At 53.5% G+C, this 20,179-nt stretch overlaps 1 protein-coding gene across 1 annotated transcript in view; it reads left to right on the top strand.

Moving 5' to 3' along the window:
• Nucleotides 1–20,179, top strand: part of Ajap1 (adherens junctions associated protein 1) — a 115,142-nt gene that overhangs the window by 33,039 nt on the left and 61,924 nt on the right. The window contains exon 2 of the mRNA XM_028883063.2: nt 18,274–19,073. Coding sequence (XP_028738896.1) covers nt 18,274–19,073 — 800 coding nt within the window. The remainder of the gene's footprint in view (nt 1–18,273; nt 19,074–20,179) is intronic.

Below are 20,179 nucleotides of genomic sequence, written 5' to 3'. Positions count from 1 at the left end.
TCTAACCCCCATGGGCATCTGTATTCTCCAGCGATGACCCAGGAAGTCACAGGTGTGAATGCCTTCTCGGACGTCGAGCAGCAGGGGAGCCGGGGTTGAGCTGAGCTGCAGATCATCACAGTTCAAGGGCAGATTCCCTCTGCCCGCCCTGGCTTCCTCCCCGAAGTTTGTCTGACTCAAGGGAGCTGCATCCGGTGCAGACAGAACCCTAACACCATGTCCAAGTTGCATCCTCCCTCTATATAAACATACAAATGCATACAGTGCACACATATGCATATAATACATACATGAATAAAACACATATATGCATATACACACATATGCATACATAGATATATACATGTATATACACACATATTTGTTCATACATATTGCATGTAGACATATATGCACACTCACACAAACACCCATACACATACACGAATAACCATATAATCACTCATTGACATATGAATGCATATATATACATAATCATGCACATGTGTACACTTATACTCACATATAAATTTATTACATACACTCATACATGTACATGCAAGATAAACATAATACATAAACACATAATATACATACACATATACACTTGCACATGTAAATATATACGTGAGCATATATATACATTCACACATAAAAACACACATGTACTAATTTACACAGTTGCAATATACATGCAAATGTGCATACACATATACTCACATATAAACAAATGCATACATACACACATATAAACATACATTGGACATATGCACCTGTTCACATATAGACACACATGTATGTAAACACACGTGCTCACATGAATAGACATACTCTCACACATGTAAACAAACACATTCATATAGAGCAGATGGACCAGCCCAGGCCTCTCCAGCTCTCTCAGTTGTTATACATTAGGAATTTATCTTCTTTCCCAGGCCCATGATCTCAGCACGCTGCCGTGGACTAGGCAAGGATAGTGTGAAGTTTACATAGATGCTGGGATTCTAGAATGTTCCCAACTGTCCGGCTGTGGTCAGGATGTAGGCCTGGCCTCAGTGCTGCTTTGGGGCAGGAGACGTGTTTTTCATCTTTTCCCTCTGAAAATATGACAGGTCCACGTCAGTCTCTATGACCTGGAATCGACTCGGTTTAGGGTGTCACTCTCCACATGGGACACCCCCAGAAGGCCCAAGTCACTGGTTTGGGCTGGTGTCCTGTGCTTATCTCCCTGTCCTCAGATCCCGTCCCCAGGTCCCATCCCCAGATCCCCAGATCCCCAGGTCCCCATTAGTCACTGAGCACAGCCAGCCCCACTGGACAGATGGAGCCGGGAACAGAGCTGATCCCTGCATCGGGACTTCCCTGGCCATGGCGTCTTGAGGACCCCATGCCTCTGTCTCCGTCTTTCTTCTGGTCTCCACAGATTATTCCAGACATGTGGAGAATTATTCAATGTTTGGAACCAAGATCACGGCAGGAGTGTCAGTTCAAGGGCCCGAGACTCCTTGAAACCTGTCACCAGCACCTGCCACTCAGCAGCAATGTAGGAGCGTTTATTTTAGGAATCCAGGGATGATTTTGCTACGTCCTGCAACGATCTGTGCATCTCAGCTGATATTTGGAGATGAGTGGCCCTTAAGTTACCAGGCACGGGAGGTACAGGAGCTGCCTCCCGAATCACTGCAGTGTACTGATTCCATGTGATCCCGGGGCAGGGAGCGATGGGGTGGGGAGCAGTGATGGGGTGGGGAGCGGTGATGGGGTGGGAGCGGTGGGGTGGGGAGCGGTGGGGTGGGGAGCGGTGGTGGGGTGGGGAGTGTGGTGGGGTGGGAAGCAGTGATGGGGTGGGGAGCGGTGGTGGGGTGGGGAGCGGTGGGTGGGGAGGGTGGTGGGGTGGGGAGCGGTGGTGGGGTGGGGAGCGGTGGGTGGGGAGCGGTGGTGGGGTGGGAGCGGTGGGGGGGGAGCGGTGATGGGGTGGGGAGCGGTGATGGGGTGGGGAGTGGTGATGGGTGGGGAGTGGTGATGGGTGGGGAGTGGTGATGGGTGGGGAGTGGGTGGGGAGGGTGATGGGGTGGGGAGCGGTGATGGGGTGGGGAGCGGTGATGGGGTGGGGAGCGGTGATGGGGTGGGGAGCGTGATGGGGTGGGGAGTGGTGATGGGGTGGGGAGCGGTGATGGGGTGGGGAGCGGTGATGGGGTGGGGAGCGGTGTGGGGTGGGGAGCGGGTGGGGTGGGGAGCGGTGATGGGGTGGGGAGCGGTGGATGGGGTGGGGAGCGGTGATGGGGTGGGGAGCGGTGATGGGGTGGGGAGCGATGATGGGGTGGGGAGCGGTGGTGGAGGTGATGGGGGGAGCGGTGGGGTGGGGAGCGGTGGGTGGGAAGCGGTGGGGTGGGAGCGGTGGGTGGGGAGCGGTGATGGGGTGGGGAGCGTGATGGGGTGGGAGCGTGATGGGGTGGGGAGCGGTGATGGGGTGGGGAGTGGTGATGGGGTGGGGAGCGGTGATGGGGTGGGGGAGACTATGGGACGGACAGGACAGCACTGTGGGGGGCCTGGTAGGCAACATCAGCCCATAGCAGGGAATGGGGCACTCGTGTGTTCCACATGTGCAGACATCCTGATGGCTCAGCCCACAGTGTGGCAGAGGATGGGCCAAGAGCTTTGAACAGTTTGAATCTTCAAAAGCAGAACATCCTCATCTAGATTAGGTCTCTGGGGGCAACAGCTGAACAGCGCTGGTGTACCAAGAGCTCATGGTTGCTCCTGGGAAAAGACGGGAGCCCCGTGTAGGCCTGGTACAGGGGAGTTCTGTAGCAGAGAGAGCACAGCCCTGCTCACTCTTCATTCATTCATTCATTCATTCATTCATTCATTCATTCATTCATTTATCAGCCTGCTCGTTCCCAGAGCACTGCGTGTGGGTGCTATGGGCACAGGTGAATGGAGACCCTAAGCCTTGATGAAGGTGACAGCTAGCTAACCACAGAGAGCTTCTAATCAAGAGTTCCAGTGTCTTTTCTGAGCCGTTTTGGACCACAGAAGGGTATCAGGGTATGAATGACCCCTGGGCCAGAGGGTGGAGAAGCAGGCATCAGACAGGGGCAGGTTATGCCCTACTGGATGACTCTATCCACAGGGTCCCTGTCCCCCCCCGCCTTAGCCTTCAGAGGGCAGAGAGACAGGAGGCAGATGTGTGGAGGGTGTCAGGTGGAGAGGGGACTCTGGGTGTGGAGTCATGGTCTCTATGGACATCTGGTATCAGGGCCACTGCCTGGCTGAGGCTGGCTCTTTCAATGTAACATCTGGCTGCAGGTTGTCTTCCCAGGGTTTCACAGCCTGCATTCCGAGCTCTTGGGACTCTTACCTGCCCCCCCTCACCCTAAGGGCGGGTTTGCATCTTGTCTCATGCTCAGAGCCTGGAGCAAGGCCCACACAGAGAGTACGTCTGATCTCTGTGTGCTGACCAAAGGCGGGCTGAGAGGCAGAGCAGGAAAGGGAGGGGGGTTGACAGTGCAGGTGACTGATGGGGTGGGGTGGGTGGAGCTGAGGGCCTCCAGTGGAATGACAGCCGGGAGAAGCACAAACACCACCATTCTCAGTCCCGTTCGGGGGGAAAAACTATAAACAAGCCAGTGGTTGGTTACCTTTGGGGAGAAGAGGCCTCCCTTTGCTATTTCTCTTCATGTTTTATTCCTCTTCATGTTATTATTCTTCTAATGATCAGATGCATCTCAAGAACTTCTCATTGGCTCCATTCTCTGAGGTACATAATATGAATCGCTGCTGAGTGGGAAGGGGATCAACTGAAGTGATTCTCAGAATCACCCATTATGCTTCCCACCCCAGCCTTGCCATTTGGTGGGAGTCCCCACTCACTGCCCATCGTGGGAATAAGGACTTAGGCTGGGGGTCTGAGAGTCCCCCGCCCCATCTCTCATTCAAGAGTGACCAGGGAAGCTTGTACAGAAGGGCTGTGGTCCACAGTGCGTTTCCTTCCCTAGGGAAAATCCCCAAGATCTTGTGGAGGGAACTGAGCATCCAGACCCATCTCTGACAGCAAAGGTGTAGAAACACAGAGAATTCCCTAATCTGAAAAAGGTTTCGGAGACAATTACCAATAAATCAGAGGCCATGCCGGTGGGAAGTCAGCTGATAAAAGTGGTTAAATTGTTTTTCCCTTGCCAAAGGATTGCCCGTATTAACCACTGAATAAGCAATTTGTTGCAACTGAAAATACCTATTTCGTGATTTAATATCAAAGGGAGGAGGGGAGTCTTGTGTAGTCCTGCCCATGGGTGGACAATAGGCAGGCTTACAAGGACTGGGAAGTCAGAGAGAAGGCTGTCCTGGAGGGCAGGACTCTGCACAGTTCAGGAAAAGCATGTGTGCTGGGACCCTATGCTACCTGCATCTTGGAATCCAGACGAACACTGGTGCAAGGTGACAGAGAAACGAGACACAATGGGGGCTTCAGAGCTAGGCTTGGCCTCCAATCTTCGTGTGGGGACAGGGGTGCACCCGTCACTGGACTTGAGTCTCTGTTTCCTCAACCTGGGGATGAGGGCAGACAGCTGACCTTGTCCCAGGGGCCACAGTATCTGGCATGACTAAGAACTTGGAGTGAGAAACGAGTGTCCTCTCTGTTGTAAATAAGTCACAGAAGCCATTCTGGCCCTGCTCTCAGTCCTGACCACCTCCCAGGAGCAGGGCTTCCCCTTATCATCCATACAGGAACATGCTGGCTCTGGCATGTGGATTTGTGAGGACACATTTTAGAGGACACATGTGATAGAACCATAGGCAGAGGCTGCCACAGGGTCTGGCAGAGAGGGTGGAGCCCGAGAGAGGGTCACATTACTAGATCCCGCTTGTCCCTACTTCTCTACTGGATGGCGTTAGGCTCCCACCTTGACCTAGAAAACTGCGGCTTCCATCTGCTTGTTGAGCCCTCAAGTCCTGGGCCTGGGGGGACCTTCATTCGACCCCATCCTTGATGCCAGGTCCATTTTCCAGATGTGGACACTGAGGGGTTAAATGGCTGTGAACCACATGGTCCACAAGCAGGGTGTGACTTCCCTAGACCATCTCAATGCTTGTGTTACCATGTGTGGTGGAAAGGAGCCTGAATATGGAAACTGCATATAGGGGCATCTTTGTTTATGTTGGCACAATTCTTCACCGAAGGAACCAGGACCATGGGGCAGCTACTGTGCTCCGAGCTGTTGACTAGAGCTGGCTTCCATCTCATACAGAAGGACCAAGTTTGTTCACTATGCCGTCCAGTATGCCATGCTTGTAGCTGGCCCCAAAAGCATCTAAAGGCACCCTGTGGGTGATAACAAGAGGCCATGGTCAGATAGCCTTCACATGGACAGTAGCAGCTTGAAGTCCAGGGCACAGTTCTGAGGCCTGTGTGTGTGCTAGGAATGGGAAAGGGGTGGGGGAGTTCTGTCCCAGCACGAGGAGTGTGAGGTTGACAGTGCTGTGACTCCTAGTTATAAAAATGACTGAGCTAAGACCAGGAGCAAGGCACCCACAGGCCCACATCAGGCCTTCCAGGCAGAGGATTCCACATGGAACTGCAGTGTCCAGTCACTCCAGAGCAGTCTCTTCCTTAGCCTGGTATGAGGCCAACGCGATCTACAGTGGGGTCTTTGGATGCTGTGCACAAGGCAGTTAGCAGGGCCAGTATTTACATGAGCTGATGCCCCTGCCTCTTAGTCCTCTATTATCCACTGTCCCTGGAGTGCTGAGCACACAGGGGTCCAGGAAATTACTGCACACTTGTCCAGACAATATCCTGCAGTGCTAGGTCTGCGGGTTCATCTTGACCATGAAAGGTGTTGGACAAGAATCCAGGAGGCAACTGACAGCACTTAGGAGATGCCCCTACAGGCACCAGCACTTGGCATTGCAAGGCAAAAGCAGCCAACTGCCCAGGGTTGAGTGCGGGGTCCCCCACTTCTCACTTCCTGGGCAACCTTCCATCCCAAGTGGACCCCACAGATCAAGCCTCAGCCTTCCTTCCGTTCTCCCCAGTAGATCCCCACTTGGTCTTTGAGACATCTCACCTCCACCAAGAGCCAGGCTTACCAGGAAGAGCTGAATTCACTCCAGCATGCTGACTGGATTCTCTTAGATCCTGAAAGCTGAAACATCCATCTTCTCAGTGGGGCCTATAAGTCCCCGATCTACCCACCCATTCATCTGCTTATCTATCTACTCATCCATCCATTCACTCTTCCACTCATCCATCCACTAATTGTCCATCCATCCATTCATCCATCTATGCATTCGTACATCAATCCATCCACCTATCCATCCCACTTATCCATCCATGTATCCATCCTTCCATCACACCAATCTACCCATCCCTCTCTTCACCCACCTACACATCTGTTCCTCCATCCATGCACTAATTTATACACCCATCTACTCATACATGCATGTACTCATCCATCCATGCATTCACCCATCCATCTATTCATCTATTCCTGCATACACCCATCCACTCACCCATCCACCTGTCCATCTATTCCTCCATCCCTCCATCCACCTACACACCTGTCCACTGTGAGCCATGTGGTAGGGAAGAGAGGAGAGGACATGACCACTCAGCTCCAGAACATGCCTCACCACAGCAGGTACTTCTTAGGTGGCTGCTAAGTAACTGCATCAACTGAAAACGAATAAGCACAATTAGCATTCCTATTAAAGCATAATTAATATTAAACAAGAATCAAGGTTTCTGAGCTTTGTGCTTTACTATCCTGTGTAAGCTGCCTGTCTTGGCTCCTCATAGGTCCCCATACTCTCCAAGACTGTGAAGGATGACAAGGCCACAGGCTCAGGAGACAGCTACATACTAGGTCACTGACCAGCAGTCATGGATTCGGGGGCACATGTGGTGCCTTGGGCAGGAAGAGCCTCCTAGTCAGCAGTGGGGTGGCCCATGCCTTGCTCAGAGGCACCAGAATCCAAGTCCAGTTACCTGCAGGGTGATCCTTTCTCCCCAAAGAGGCTGTTCATAACACTGGGCTCCAGGGGACCGATTCACGTGTGGGAACCTGGTTTCTGGGGGGCAGGTTAAGCCACGTTGCGCGTTCATGTTAGGGAGCATGCTCCACTTGCTCAGTATTCTTCCTTCCCGCTCCTTTCTATTAAGTGCCCGTCTTTAAACAGAGGTACATCCTGGTTTGTCTGGGTCAGGATCTCACCTGTCAACTTGGGAGGAAAACAGTTTACCCATGACAGGATATCCTGAGGAAGGCTGGATGACCTGTGGGGAAATCCCCTGGTGAGAAGGCGAAAGTCAAGACAGCCATGACTTGGAGCGAAAGCAGAGGTCTCCCTCTCTGTGGTCATTGTCACAGAGCAATGAGTGAGAGGAAGATCAGAACATTCTGGAATAGACCGAGGGCTCCAGCAAGGGTCCTTCAGGGAAGAACTTATCTCGTGTCCCAGTGGCAAAGACAATGCCCAGTCTTTGTGCTTAGGTTCCAGGAGGTTTTCTTTGGGCTCCCCCTCAGGAATTTGACCCTGTTCTCTGCCTCATACCTCGAAAGTATGCAGTGCCACCAGGAGCCACCTGACCTTCCCTGTTGTCCTTGGAAACAGTCTGACCAGTGTGCTTTGGAGGAGACCTTCGTCACTTCCCCTGTCAAAGGGCCCCTTTAGAGCCAGGAGCCTTGTAGTGTGACAGTGTTAGAGCTCAGGGTTGTGGTGACATGCAGAGCTGGGTGTGACATGGGGCCACCATGGTGATGGCCCCTGTGGCTCTGGCTGTACAGTCCAGCCTGATGGAGGATCGTACATCTGCAGAATGGTCTCCCCGTCATCTACAGGTGAGATGTGCTGTCTCACCTGCTCAAAAGACAGAACATTCCTGATCATGATGTCACACCCTTTCTGGAAAAACTCACAGTGAAAGAAGCTAGAGGTGGCCAAGGAGGGGCTCAGGACCAGCAGGGGCTGGAAGCTTGCCCATACTGATGCCAGAAACTTGAGGTGTGCCGGTGTAGGTCAGGGGCATCTCCAGCCCCATCCACTCTGGCCTCTGGTCAGCCAGACCTAGTGTTTCCTCTGCTGCACATCTCAGTCCAGAAACCCGGGCCTTCCAGGAAATCTGTTGGGTTTCCAGGCTTCCAGAAAGAGTCCTGTGACACCTACATCCCAGGAACACAAGACAGCGTCACTAGGAACCTGGCAGTTCCGATCCCAGGGGAACCGCTCCTGGGCTGCACAGCTGGCTCAGCTCCACTCTGCTCTCTGGAGGAGTAATTACCCAATGACTACATCTTGTCCCCATGCCAGCCAACTTCTGTCACAGCAGCTCTATGCCATGGTGCATTTCTGCTGGGTTCTGGGTGCTCCTCAGGGAGACCTCTGCAGACAGTGTGCTGCAGGGAGGTGACCAAGAGGGATGCTGTAACGGCTGAGGCTCCTGAGATAAGGGGGTGATGAGAAAGGATAAGGTGTGCACAGGCTAGTGGTGCTGTGTGTTATGTGAGCACTATGTGCAAGTATATGTGCATGTGTATGAGCCTGTGTTTGCATATATTTCCTATGCAGAGATGGTATGCCTGTGCATGCATGTGTGGTATGAGCATGTGTGTGGATGTGTGTCTGTATCTTGTATGTTCCCGCTGCCTGTGTCTGGCCCTGTGGCTGCAGGTCTTCATGTATATGTGCATCCAAGTTCTGTGTCCAGAGTGGCAATGTTGGGTCACATATGAACTGAAGGTGAGAATAGAACATAAGAGTGAAGTAGACCTGGGACCCCAGGGGACAGAAATATCCAGTGGGTATTGACAGCCTCATGAGAAGACTTTTCTAATGCTTGCTGTCCTCATTCCATGTTCTTTGAAAGAAGTGGGATCTCCATCAGCCTCTCAGTTCAGACAGCAACCAGGAAACCACTCTCTATAGTCCATTCCACCCCTGGGAGTTGGACTGGCCTCCTAGACCTTTGCACTGACCCTGCTGTTGCCTCTGCAGTGTGCTACCACCTCTGCACTGTCTCCACTGTCTCCCCTGCCTCTGCACTGTCTCCCCTGACTCTGCACTGTCTCCCTGCCTCTGCACTGTCTCCCTGACTTTGCACTGTCTCCACTGTCTCCCCTGCCTCTGCACTGTCTCCCCTGCCTCTGCACTGTCTCCCTGACTCTGCACTGTCTCCCCTGACTCTGCACTGTCTCCCCTGACTCTGCACCATCTCTCCTGACTCTGCACCATCTCCACTGACTCTGCACTGTCTCCACTGACTCTGCACTGTCTCCACTGACTCTGCACTGTCTCCTCTGACTCTGCAGTGTCCTCTCTCCTGACTCTGCACGTGTCTCTCCTGACTCTGCAGTGTCTCCCCTGACTCTGCACTGTCTCCCCCTGCACTCTGCACTGTCTCCTCCCTGACTCTGCACTGTCTCCCTGCCTCTGCACTGTCTCCTACTGACTCTGCACTGTCTCCCCTGCCTCTGCACTGTCTCCCCTGCCTCTGCACCTGTCTCCCCTGCCTCTGACACTGTCTCCCTGCCCCTGCCTCTGCACCGTCTCCCCTGCCTCTGCACTGTCTCCCTGACTCTACACCATCTCCACTGACTCTGCACTGTCTCCCCTGACTCTCCACTGTCTCTCCTGACTCTGCACTGTCTCCACTGTCTCTGCACTGTCTCCCTGACTCTGCTACTGTCTCCCCTGACTCTGCACTGTCTCCACTGACTCTGCACTGTCTCCCCTGACTCTGCACTGTCTCCACTGTCTCCACTGACTTCTGCACTGTCTCCACTGTCTCCACTGACTCTGCACTGTCTCTACTGACTCTGCACTGTGTCCACTGACTCTGCACTGTGTCCACTGACTCTGCACTGTCTCCCCTGCCTCTGCACTGTCTCCCCTGACTCTGCACTGTCTCCCTGACTCTGCACTGTCTCCCCTGACTCTGCACTGTCTCCCTGACTCTGCACCATCTCTCCTGACTCTGCACTGTCTCCCCTGCCTCTGCACTGTGTCCACTGACTCTGCACTGTCTCCCTGCCTCTGCACTGTCTCCACTGACTCTGCACTGTCTCCCCTGACTCTCCACTGTCTCTCCTGACTCTGCAGTGTCTCCCCGACTATGCTCTGCCTCCCCTGAATCTTTAGTGTCTCTCTGCCTCTGTAGTGTCTCCCCTGTTTCTGCACTCTCTCCCCTGCTTCCACACCCTATCCTGTCCCTCTGCACCCCTTTCCTCACCTCTACATTTCCTATCCTGCCTCTGTACTGTGTCTCCACATGAAACTTTTTATGCAGTAACCTCAGAGGCTATTTACTCAGCTTCTTCTGGTGGGTGACACAGAGTTCTGTGCTTGCAGTGTGGATAGGTGTGGCCTAGAGACCAGGAGAAGACTGTGGGGTGCCTGGCCGCTCCTACCACCTGCCCACTTGGTCATCCCTTCTCACCACTGCCTTGACTGGCTGTCTTTCAGTGCTGGGCACAGCTGCTCTGGGACCATGGGGTGATATGGTGAGATTCAGGATCCCCTTCCCACTTCCATCTGGTGCAGCTAGGCCCTCCAAAGGAGCTCTGCCACCACTGTCACATCTGCAGGTGCTAGGAGAGACCCATAGACTCACCCTGGCCTTTTGCCTTGGGAACTCACTGTGGCATATCTGTCAGCTTACAGATACCTAACCTCTCTATATTATCCACAGCCATTTGTCCTTGGGGCCCCTGGCGGGCCCTCCGCCTATCAGTATTCCTCTTCCTGTCTCTGTAGGTTCTGGGAGTCTAGGGACGGAGACCAATTGTCTGTGCACTCCACCTTTTTCTTTGCCAGTTTACCAAGTTCCCAGCTGCCTTGGTGGTCTTTGCAGAGAACAGTGTGACAGTTGTAACCAAGCCAAATTAGAAATTTCCTGAGATGATATGGAGAGGCCAATGTGTGCTTTAGGTGCTGGTGACAAGTGGGCATTATTAATAATGAGCTACCATGCTGTCCCAGGAGCATGGACAGCTGAGAGGATTCTGTAGTTTTCAGTCCAACAGGGATCTCCAAGAAGCCCAAGCCTCTCTCCGGACAGACTGCTTACTTCTCTACACACCACTTCGTTTAGTTTGTATTTTAAGATACATCCCTGGGGAGAGGCCCAGCTACTATTTTTTGCCATTTTCCCCCTGCAAGATGAGAGTAACGGCACTTCCTCTTCTCGGTTACCAAAGCACGAGATGAACGGTGAGAGAGACGCAGAGCTCTGTGCCTGGCACGCCGCTATTGCTCAGTCTCCGTACCAGCTATTTTAGGATCCCACCGTCTTTTCTCCCCGCTCACAGCCCTCTGCTGTTTGGCTTGCTGTCGTTAGATACACATGGTGCTGTGGCTCCCGTGTTTTGCATGATGGCCTAGAACCTTCCCTAAGTATCTTCCCAGCCAGATATTCCGTCTGAGAGATGGTCCGCCGCCATGCTCAGAACTGCTCTGTGATTTGCCCATGTGCCTGCCTGTACCCATGTTCTCCTAGAGGGTCTGCCCTGTCACCTGGCTCTGCTGCTGTCTCCTGATGCTATTCCCTGCCCCCATGCTGTATCTTTAATTGAGAATAGATTTAAAATAAGATTAAAATGAGGTCCTCGGGTGAGTGTGGGACCTGACATAGCAATCCCATGAAGATGCCCAAGAGGGCTTTTTAGGGCCTGTAACTCTGCCATGGTAGCATGCAGAGTGGTCTCTGCCCCCCGGCCTCCTGAGATTCCTGGTGATGTGATTGCTGAACTGCAGGCCTGATCCAGCACATCTGTGTCTGGCTGTGCCATGTCTGTTTGGAGCCTCCAGGGAGATGGAGAGGGCAAGGGACTTAACCCTGCATGTGAGTCAGCTCATCCTGGGGACCTGACTTAGACCTTTGTCCCCATCTATAGAGGAAGGCTCAAGGCATGTGATAAGGTGGCTGGTAGATGAGCAGCCTACTACTCAGAAAGAGTTCAGCTGTGACAGGGGAACATGTGACATCAGCTGAGCCAAGGTGTCCAGCAGAGCTACGGGCATTTCAGAAGGTAGCAGGTCCTGTGTCCCATTGGGGCATTTCTGTAAGGGAGACACAGCAGCCAGGGACCAGCCATAGACACAGAAGGAGACTCCCTGCTGCTGGGACTGAGAACATTACCACCCACTGTCCTGCCCACCCACAGCTCCTCACCACTTCACTCCTCCAGAATGCTTGCGGGCACGTTGCCCAGGCAACCAGAACGCCAGTGTGTTGCTACCCTTCCATCTCCTCCAAGCACCTGTGAAGGCTGTGGAGCCTCATCCCCCTGGCCCCAAAGTCACTGTGTACTCCCAGAAAGGAGCAGGGGGCCTGGGCTTGCTTGGCTCCAGGAGAACAGTCCAGAAATCTTAGGGCCCCAGGGCACCTACAGAGCGTGGCCAGCATTACTTGCCACAGTACCCCAGTGCACCTTTCAAAGTGCTTCCTGAGTTTACCCTGCTCTGTAGTCAGGGAAACTGAGGCACAGAGCAGTTAGGTAAATTGTCCATGCTCACATAGTAGCATGCAATGCCAAGGCATAGACCACCCTCTGAGACTGTCTTCACTCTTGCCAAGATTCTCTACTGCAATAAGAACAGTGCTTCCCCTTAGTGGTCCTCCTTTCCAAATCCACAATCCCAGTGTTCACAAACTATCAGAGCCAGACTGAGGGACATCTATAACACCCCACTGGCCTGAAGACCAAACTCATCAAAATCCAGAAACACTGTCACAGTGAAAAGTAGCCTCAGGTAGTCAGAGGCTCCACACAAAGTTAGGTGGGGTCTTGGGCGGATCCTAAACCAAAACAAGCAAGATTGGAATATAGCATGGAGCCAGCAGCTGTGAGGTGGTGACAAGGGGACTCTGTGATGTGCCGTGTCATATCAGGGGAAGCTGGGAGGAGCGTCCCTGGAACGCACCATTCTTCTGCAACTTCTGTGTAAATCTCAAGTATTCTAGGGTGAACAGTGTTCTTAGCAAGTTCACAGAGGAGGGGAACAGCCAGGAAGTGTCTGGGTATGGGATCACGGTTCTGCTGTCCCCATCCCAGGTGAGCCCAGTGAAGGGGCATCCTGATCAAGCATGAGCAAGGACAGGCCCACCCAAGGCTGGCCAGACAGCTGTGTCTTCCTGCAGTTGTCTCTGTAGCTACCCGTCTCCTGCAGATCGTTCCCAGCCTTGCTGAGACGTTGCCGAACACGGAAGGTGGAGTCTTGTTTGAAGGGAAGGAGACCTCAGACTCCACACTCTAGCTATCTTGTTGGTGGTGGGAATACGGGGCCTCACAGAAGAGAATCAAGAAGCTTGGACTCTGGCTAAAGTCCACGGCAAACTTCAAGGTGAAGAGCTGGGATAACACAGCGGGTGCAGACTCTACAGTGCGCTCTGAGGCAGAAGCAGCCTGGACCCCCCACCTCTGGACAGCTCGGGCAGCTTTGGCTTCTAATACTACCCTCCGTGTCTGAGGTGGCCCTGGCCGCACAACACCAGGGCCTCACCCTTCCAACTCCCCTTGACTCTTGCCCCATCGAGAGGAAACCACGGTTCCAGGAGCACATGCCGCCATATCTGGGCCCCCCGGGAGTGTATGACTGGGTGAAGAGATGTCTTTGTCTCCCTTAATTGACAGTGATTTTCGTCCGTGGAGAAACTATACAGAAGGGAGTGAATTGAGCCTCAATCCACTGAATCTTATTAAACCGTTCTTGGGGAAAAGTGATTTCAATAAAAATTTAAGAGGAAGAGGAGCAAGAAACTGCAAACCAGAAAATAAAGGCAGATGGAGGCAAACAGGGGTGCGCAGCTTGCGGCTTGGCTTTTCCTTTGCACAGTGTCCTTGGAGATGAACGAGAGGTGACAGTCATGAGGCTTATCCTCAAAGGTGTGAGCGTAGGTCTCCGTGTTCAGGCAAGGAGGGACCCTAAATCCTAGGACTCCTACCGAGCCCACTACATACAGACTGAGTCTCCAGAGCACTCACACGCCTCTCCTGTGACTCAGAAGGCTGGCTCAGGCCTTCTGGTTTGCAGCCAGCGTCCAGGATTAGGAGGTCATGGAGAGAATCCACGTCAGTCCCTAGTACACTTACACATACTCCCTTCTGGGTTCTGTTCCCTTTTTATTGTTATTGAGATATAATCTACATGCCATTAACTTCACTGCTCCTGAGTGCATGGTTCAATGGTTTTGTGTATTCGTAGGGTGTGTAACCACCACTGCAATGAATTCCAGGACATTCCGTTACCCCCAAAAGGACCCCCCAGGAGGCAATCACTCCCAGTCTTCCCTGGACTCCCCAGTAGCCACCAGTCTCCCTGCAATGTCTGGGAATCTCCTGTCTGTGACTAAGACTGGGGGATCATGCCCCGAGTCTTCCATCTATGTGTGGCTCTACTCCTGGATCCTTCACTTGTGGATGGTACTTTCTACCTTTTGAGAGTCCAATGCTACTCTGTGTGTGGATGTGTCCCATGTGCCTGTCCACTGCAGGGATGCTTGGGGTGTTTGCAGTCTGAGCCACTATGAGACGCTGCAGTAGACACGTGAGTGTACAGTGTACTTTAAGGACTATAATTGCCACATCAGTGGTAGCTCTAATTTTCCAAGGGTCACCAAACCATTTTCTCCAGCAGGCAGGACAGTTCCCACCCCACCATGAGAGTGTGAATCCTAGTCTCCCAGCAGCAGTTGCACTTGGTGTGTTCCGTCTTTATTGCTCTTTGATGACTTTGAGGAGTGGAGTGGGTGACATGTTCTGGAGGGTAACACGTTCTGAAGGGGCCGGTTTAATGTCCCCAAGTTTCGGGGAAATGGTACTATCTCTGCCTGGCCTCCCAGGTGAGCATGTGGCCCAGTGGCTCTGAGAGTTAATGGTAGGTTAGGCCACCATGTTGCAAAGCCTCCACCTGTCATCTGGGTAGACACCTTGGGGCCCTCCTGAGGTGGGGCCCTCCAAGAACAGCTTCATTTTGTATCTGAGCATGTCCGAGGATCCCTGAGTCTACACTGAACACCCAGGGTTCTGCAGAAGGCATGAGGAGAGGAGGACCTTATATGTTTACCAGGGTCCCCGCAGGTCAGCCCAGGTGTGTCCCCTGCAGACCACACCCACTGCCATGAGGATCAGGCCTCCTGCAGAGCCTAGCACTCTACTGTCCAGTGGGGCAAGCCCTTGTCCCAGCTGACAACACCTCCCCCGCACTGCCCTCTATTTCCCCTCTGAGCAAATGCATCCCTTTAAACGGGATCTGCTGGGCTGAGGAGGGGCAGGGCATCCGCCTCCCCAGCCCCATTGCCATGGTTGGTTTTTCTGCATAACAGCTGGGTGTCTTGGAAATGAGAAGGTTTCTATGGTAACCAATTACAGCCCATGATTGGTGAAAAATCACAGAAATATCCTGTGTGTGAAGTTATGCTGGGGAGGCAGGCCCAGGCTTAGGTACTGTGGTTTTAATTTCCTGGGGCAATATTTCTCGGGTACTGATAGCAGGCAGCTCTGCTTTCGAACTTCCTAGTCAGCCTGCCCAGTGGGGCTACAGGATATCTAGAGGGACGTGAGGGGGTCTGATGGCATCTGGCAGGATTTGAAGGGACCTACTGAGTTGTGGTGGGGTGTAATGGAGCCTGGGGAAGCCAGCATAGACCTAGGGAAACTAGAAGGACCCAGCATAGGGCCTGGTAGAAGTCTGACCAGAACTGCTGGGGGGTCTGGATGGGTCTGGGTCTCTAGGGCAGCTGGATGAGGGCACAGGTGCTAATGGGGCCAGAAGAGGCTTGGAAGGACCAAATGGAGCCTTTGGGGATCCAGTGGGGCTTGCTGGGGTCTGGTGGAGTCTAGTAGGGCTGAATGGAGCCCAGAAGGATACGGTGAGACTTGGTGGGTTGGGTTGAAACCTGGAGGGTAATGGAGTGTTCCAGTAGAATCTGGAAGGGTCTAATGAGTCCTGGAGGGGCCCAGGGACCCTCATGAAGTCGGGAGGAAACCAGTGGGATCCAGTGGGGTCTAGTAGGGCCCTGAGGGCCTGATAAGATTTGCTAGAGACTAGTAGAGTGTGGTGGAGTTTGGTTGCTGGTGCCATGAAAAGCTGGCAAGGCTTGATAAAGCCTGGAAAACATGACAGGGCCTAGTGAGGCCTCACACCTACCCAGAGCATCTTATTCACAGGGAGACAGACACCTATCCAGATATGTAGGCCGGGAATGACCAGGTTCTCACCATTGCACCCCCACAGGGTCACCTGCAGCTCTGAGGAGAGGCCCTTCCAAGTATGCAGGGGAGTCTCACACTGACCTAGATTTCTCCTCACAGTGATGACAACCCTGTCCCTATTGGAGCTTGGCTGCTCGTGCAGAGTCACAACACAAAGGTAGAACCAGCCCAGAGGCATCAGCCTAATGAGCTCTTCCTCCTTCCTACAGCAAAGTGCTTTCATTCTGATTAAAAAGCCAGGCCCTATTATTTGGGGACCAGTCTTTTTTGCTAATTAGTCCCAGTGAACTCAAGTTTCTTTCTCAGGGACCAACTCTTTCCCAAGCATCAGTGGGTGCCAGCTTCAGGCACACGGGGTTCAACCCGGGCTGAGAAAGAACACACACACCCTTGAATAAACACAGTTACATACACTGAAGGGCAAACAAGGACATGCTTGCACGCTCACACCGACACAGACCCACACTTGAGCATAGAGATGTATAGACCCACAGAGAGATATAGATAAAGGTACACTCACCAAGACACATGGATGCACATGAAACTAATCACACAGATGGACATAGTGGTGCCTTCTTGCACACTGACTCTCACACCCAGGGAAACACTCGCAGATACATCAGCACGCCCACACATGCTCAGTCTCATGCTGGCAAATACACTCACAAATTGACTCCCTCAGACTCCCAAGCACAAGCAGTCACATCCGGCACTCATGCACACCCACCTGGATGTGCTCCACCCCCTGCCAGCACACATCCATGTGGGCTTCACAGGTATATACAGTGGCACATCCTGACAACATGCAGTCACTTTAAAAAAAAAAATCACATGTGACACCTTATAAAGAAAAACAAGCCCATGTGTGTTTGTGGGCCTGGCAGGCCCAGCTGTGGAGGCTGGTTGTTCAGGGTACCTGACATCCTGTACCCTCTCTCCCCAGCAGCCTCTGGGGAACTTTTAGATTCCTTCTAACTTTCAGATGTGAATTTGGTTGATGATGAGAGCTGACTTTGAGTGGCACCTATAATCAGCGTTCAATTACCTATGCTGGGGGAGGAAGGAGCGGGGGCTGCATCCTCCGTACCGAGCTGTGTGGGTCGGGGCGCTGTTCTGCATTTTCGTGTGACGTTTCCATGGGTCTAGAGGGGACCTGTGCTCAGCAAGTGGAGCTGCCCGTGAACTCTGGGTGGGGACTGTCCCAACAGGCCCCGGACAAGCCATTATCATTCTTCCCACCTGCTCCCAGCATCAGTCTCACCTCCTGATTGGCTATGCTCAGTCTGGTCTTTCTCTACCCAGCCCCAGCTGAAGATGAGAAGTTTCCAAAGGGCATCTATATGGGAGATAAACAGGGGGAGTGGAAATGTCAACAGAGCAAACGCCGAGTGCTAAAGCTTCTCGCTTTCCTTGAGCAGCAATCGGTTCCCAGAGTGACACCCAGGGAAGGCCAGACAAAAGGAGATTTGCTTGGCTGTGTCCAGGTGGAGAGCAAGCAGGTGTATGTTCAACTCTGGAGGACTAGAGGATCGCGGTATTTGGGAAGGGCAGGGCAGACCCCGCACTCTAGGGGAAGACCCTCTCTTCTGCCGTATGTAGCCTCCCAGAGCTGAGGCCTCTTTGATTCACAGGCCTCGGGAGTCAGCTGACCACCTGGATTTGAGTCAGTTCTAATGTGGACAGGCCCAGATCTGGGAGCAGATGTTTGCATCACCTTTTGTACCTTTTGTGTTCTTGGAGTCTCAGCTTCATTATGGGCAAGTCTTCAAGGGCATTTTGCAAGATGGGGTGGTGGTGGTGCTGGTGGCTGGGTCTCTTGCCATAAAAGGGGGCTCTTAGGTTACCATCCAGGAGGTGCCTGAGCTAGAAGCAGCCATCTCCGACGCATAGTGGGCACTGTCCTTCTGGAATGTAGGTAAACAGTGCGCTTGAGCTGGCCCAGAAGGCTTCTGGGGTCCTTTCCAGATTCAGATGAACTCTTCACAACCAAAGGTTGTCCCCATCCAGTGGGGACAGAGGTGGCCGTGGGCAGAGCCCTCTTGCTGCCCCCCTGTCCGCTGACTGCTCTGCTCTCTCTCCTCAGCTCCATGTCCATCCGCTGGCCCGGCCGCTCTCTCGGAAGCCATGCCTGGATACTTATAGCCATGCTGCAGCTTGCAGTCGACTTCCCGTCCTGTGACTCATTAGGCTCAGGGCCTGAGTTCCGGCTCCTGTCTCGTCCACAGAGGCCCCAGCGGCTGTGGAGTCTGCGAAGCGGACCCCCAACAAGGCTACCAACACCAGCCTGGAGCCCCCGTGCTGCCCGGGCTGAACGTGCCCATGGGCCCATACAGATGCAGACTCCCCGTGCTCGGAGGGCCCACAGGCCCAGGGACCAGGTGGCCACCCTCGGACCCAAAGGGGCACTCACCAAGACCCCCGCTGCCACGGGATCCAGTCCTTCCCTCGCCTCTGCGTCGGCCTCATCCTCCATGGTGGCTGCTGGCACTGCAGAGCATCAGAGCCTCTTAAGGCGGGGTAGGAGGCACACGCATGATGCAGAGTTCAATGATTTCGACTTTCGTGGTGGCAGGCCCACGACAGAGACAGAATTTATAGCCTGGGGGCCCACGGGGGACGAGGAAGCCCTAGAATCCAACACTTTCCCTGGTGGGTTCGGCCCCACCACGGTCTCCATCTTGCAAACACGGAAGTCAACTGTGGCCACCACCACCACGACGGCCAGCACGGCTACCGCCATGACACTGCAGACTAAGGGGGTCACCGAGTCCCTAGATCCCTGGAAAAGGACCCCTGTTGGGGTTAGCACAACAGAGCCTTCCACCAGTCCCAGCAACAATGGGAAAGACATCCAGCCCCCAAGGATCTTGGGGGAGACCTCAGGTAGGAGACCTCTTTGTATTTCTGCTCTGGCTTGAGGAGAGGCAGGATGCAGGGTGGTTTGGAACAGGGAGATGCTGAAATGTTCCCAGGCGTGTAGTATAAACACTGGCAGAAGGAGGAGAACTGAGCTTGGACTCTGAGGAGAGATAGGGTGCCATGTGGAACACAATGACTTTGGTGTCTACCTACATGCTTATATCCAGGCTACAGTCTCCAGGGCACATCACATGCCAATGTTAAGGGACCATGTGATCTTCAAAACCCTCAGGGTGTTAGCCCTTTGAGGCTGGTTCAGTACTAGATGGAACTGGGCCGGAGGTTAGGAATGACCTTGAATAGCAGGACAGACTAAGGGCAGATAAAGGGAAGAACTGCCTGTGTTGCTAACTGAAGCTCTGCAGATGGGTTGTCTCTTCCCTCAGGGAGGAGCTGGGGGAGGACATCTGGAGGTGGGGACAAGATCCATGGCTTCGACTCTCTGGCCTTGCAGTCTTCTTCTCAGGCTGTGTGGACAGTCGCAGCTCCTTGGCTTGAGACATCTCCTTCTGTGCGGCTCATTCTCTAATATCTGCAACAGGAGTAGCCCTGGCCATGTCCCAGGCCAGGATTTGTCCCTATGCCAGCAGCATGGGAGAGGGAGCTGGCAGCTAGTCCCCTCCCACCACCCCCAGCATGGCCCACGGTGACATGGAAGTTCACAAAGGCGTGTGGGCAGCACCCCCCACAAACGGCAGCCCTGGCTGATGCCCTCGAGTCGGGAGAAGCTCCGCAGGCGTCAGTAAGAATGGCTGGTGGTGAGCAGTGGCCTCTTCAAGACTCAAGCCTCAGACTGATGGGCAGGAGGAGGGGCGGCTCCTGAGGTCCACTTTGGGGCAGTTGGTACAGCATCCCTGCACCTGGTTATGTCCTGGCTGTGCTTCCTCCGACCTTGGGCAGTGGACATGGGCTAGCAGTTGAACAGGTTTTCATGGGGTACATGCCCTTTGTCCTTGAGTCACCAACAACATCCTTCCTGCCCCGAAGGGCAGAACCCACTGGTTTTGTCCTGCAGCATCTTGGTCCTCATGGGTAGTTCACCTCTGAAAACAGAGCTAGTCTTATACCAT

Source organism: Peromyscus leucopus, chromosome 2 (genome assembly GCF_004664715.2).
Source record: "Peromyscus leucopus breed LL Stock chromosome 2, UCI_PerLeu_2.1, whole genome shotgun sequence".
In the NCBI taxonomy this organism is placed as follows: Eukaryota; Metazoa; Chordata; class Mammalia; order Rodentia; family Cricetidae; genus Peromyscus; species Peromyscus leucopus.
The sequence above is the reverse complement of the archived record's forward strand: the minus strand, read 5'-3'. Positions and strand labels throughout refer to the sequence as shown.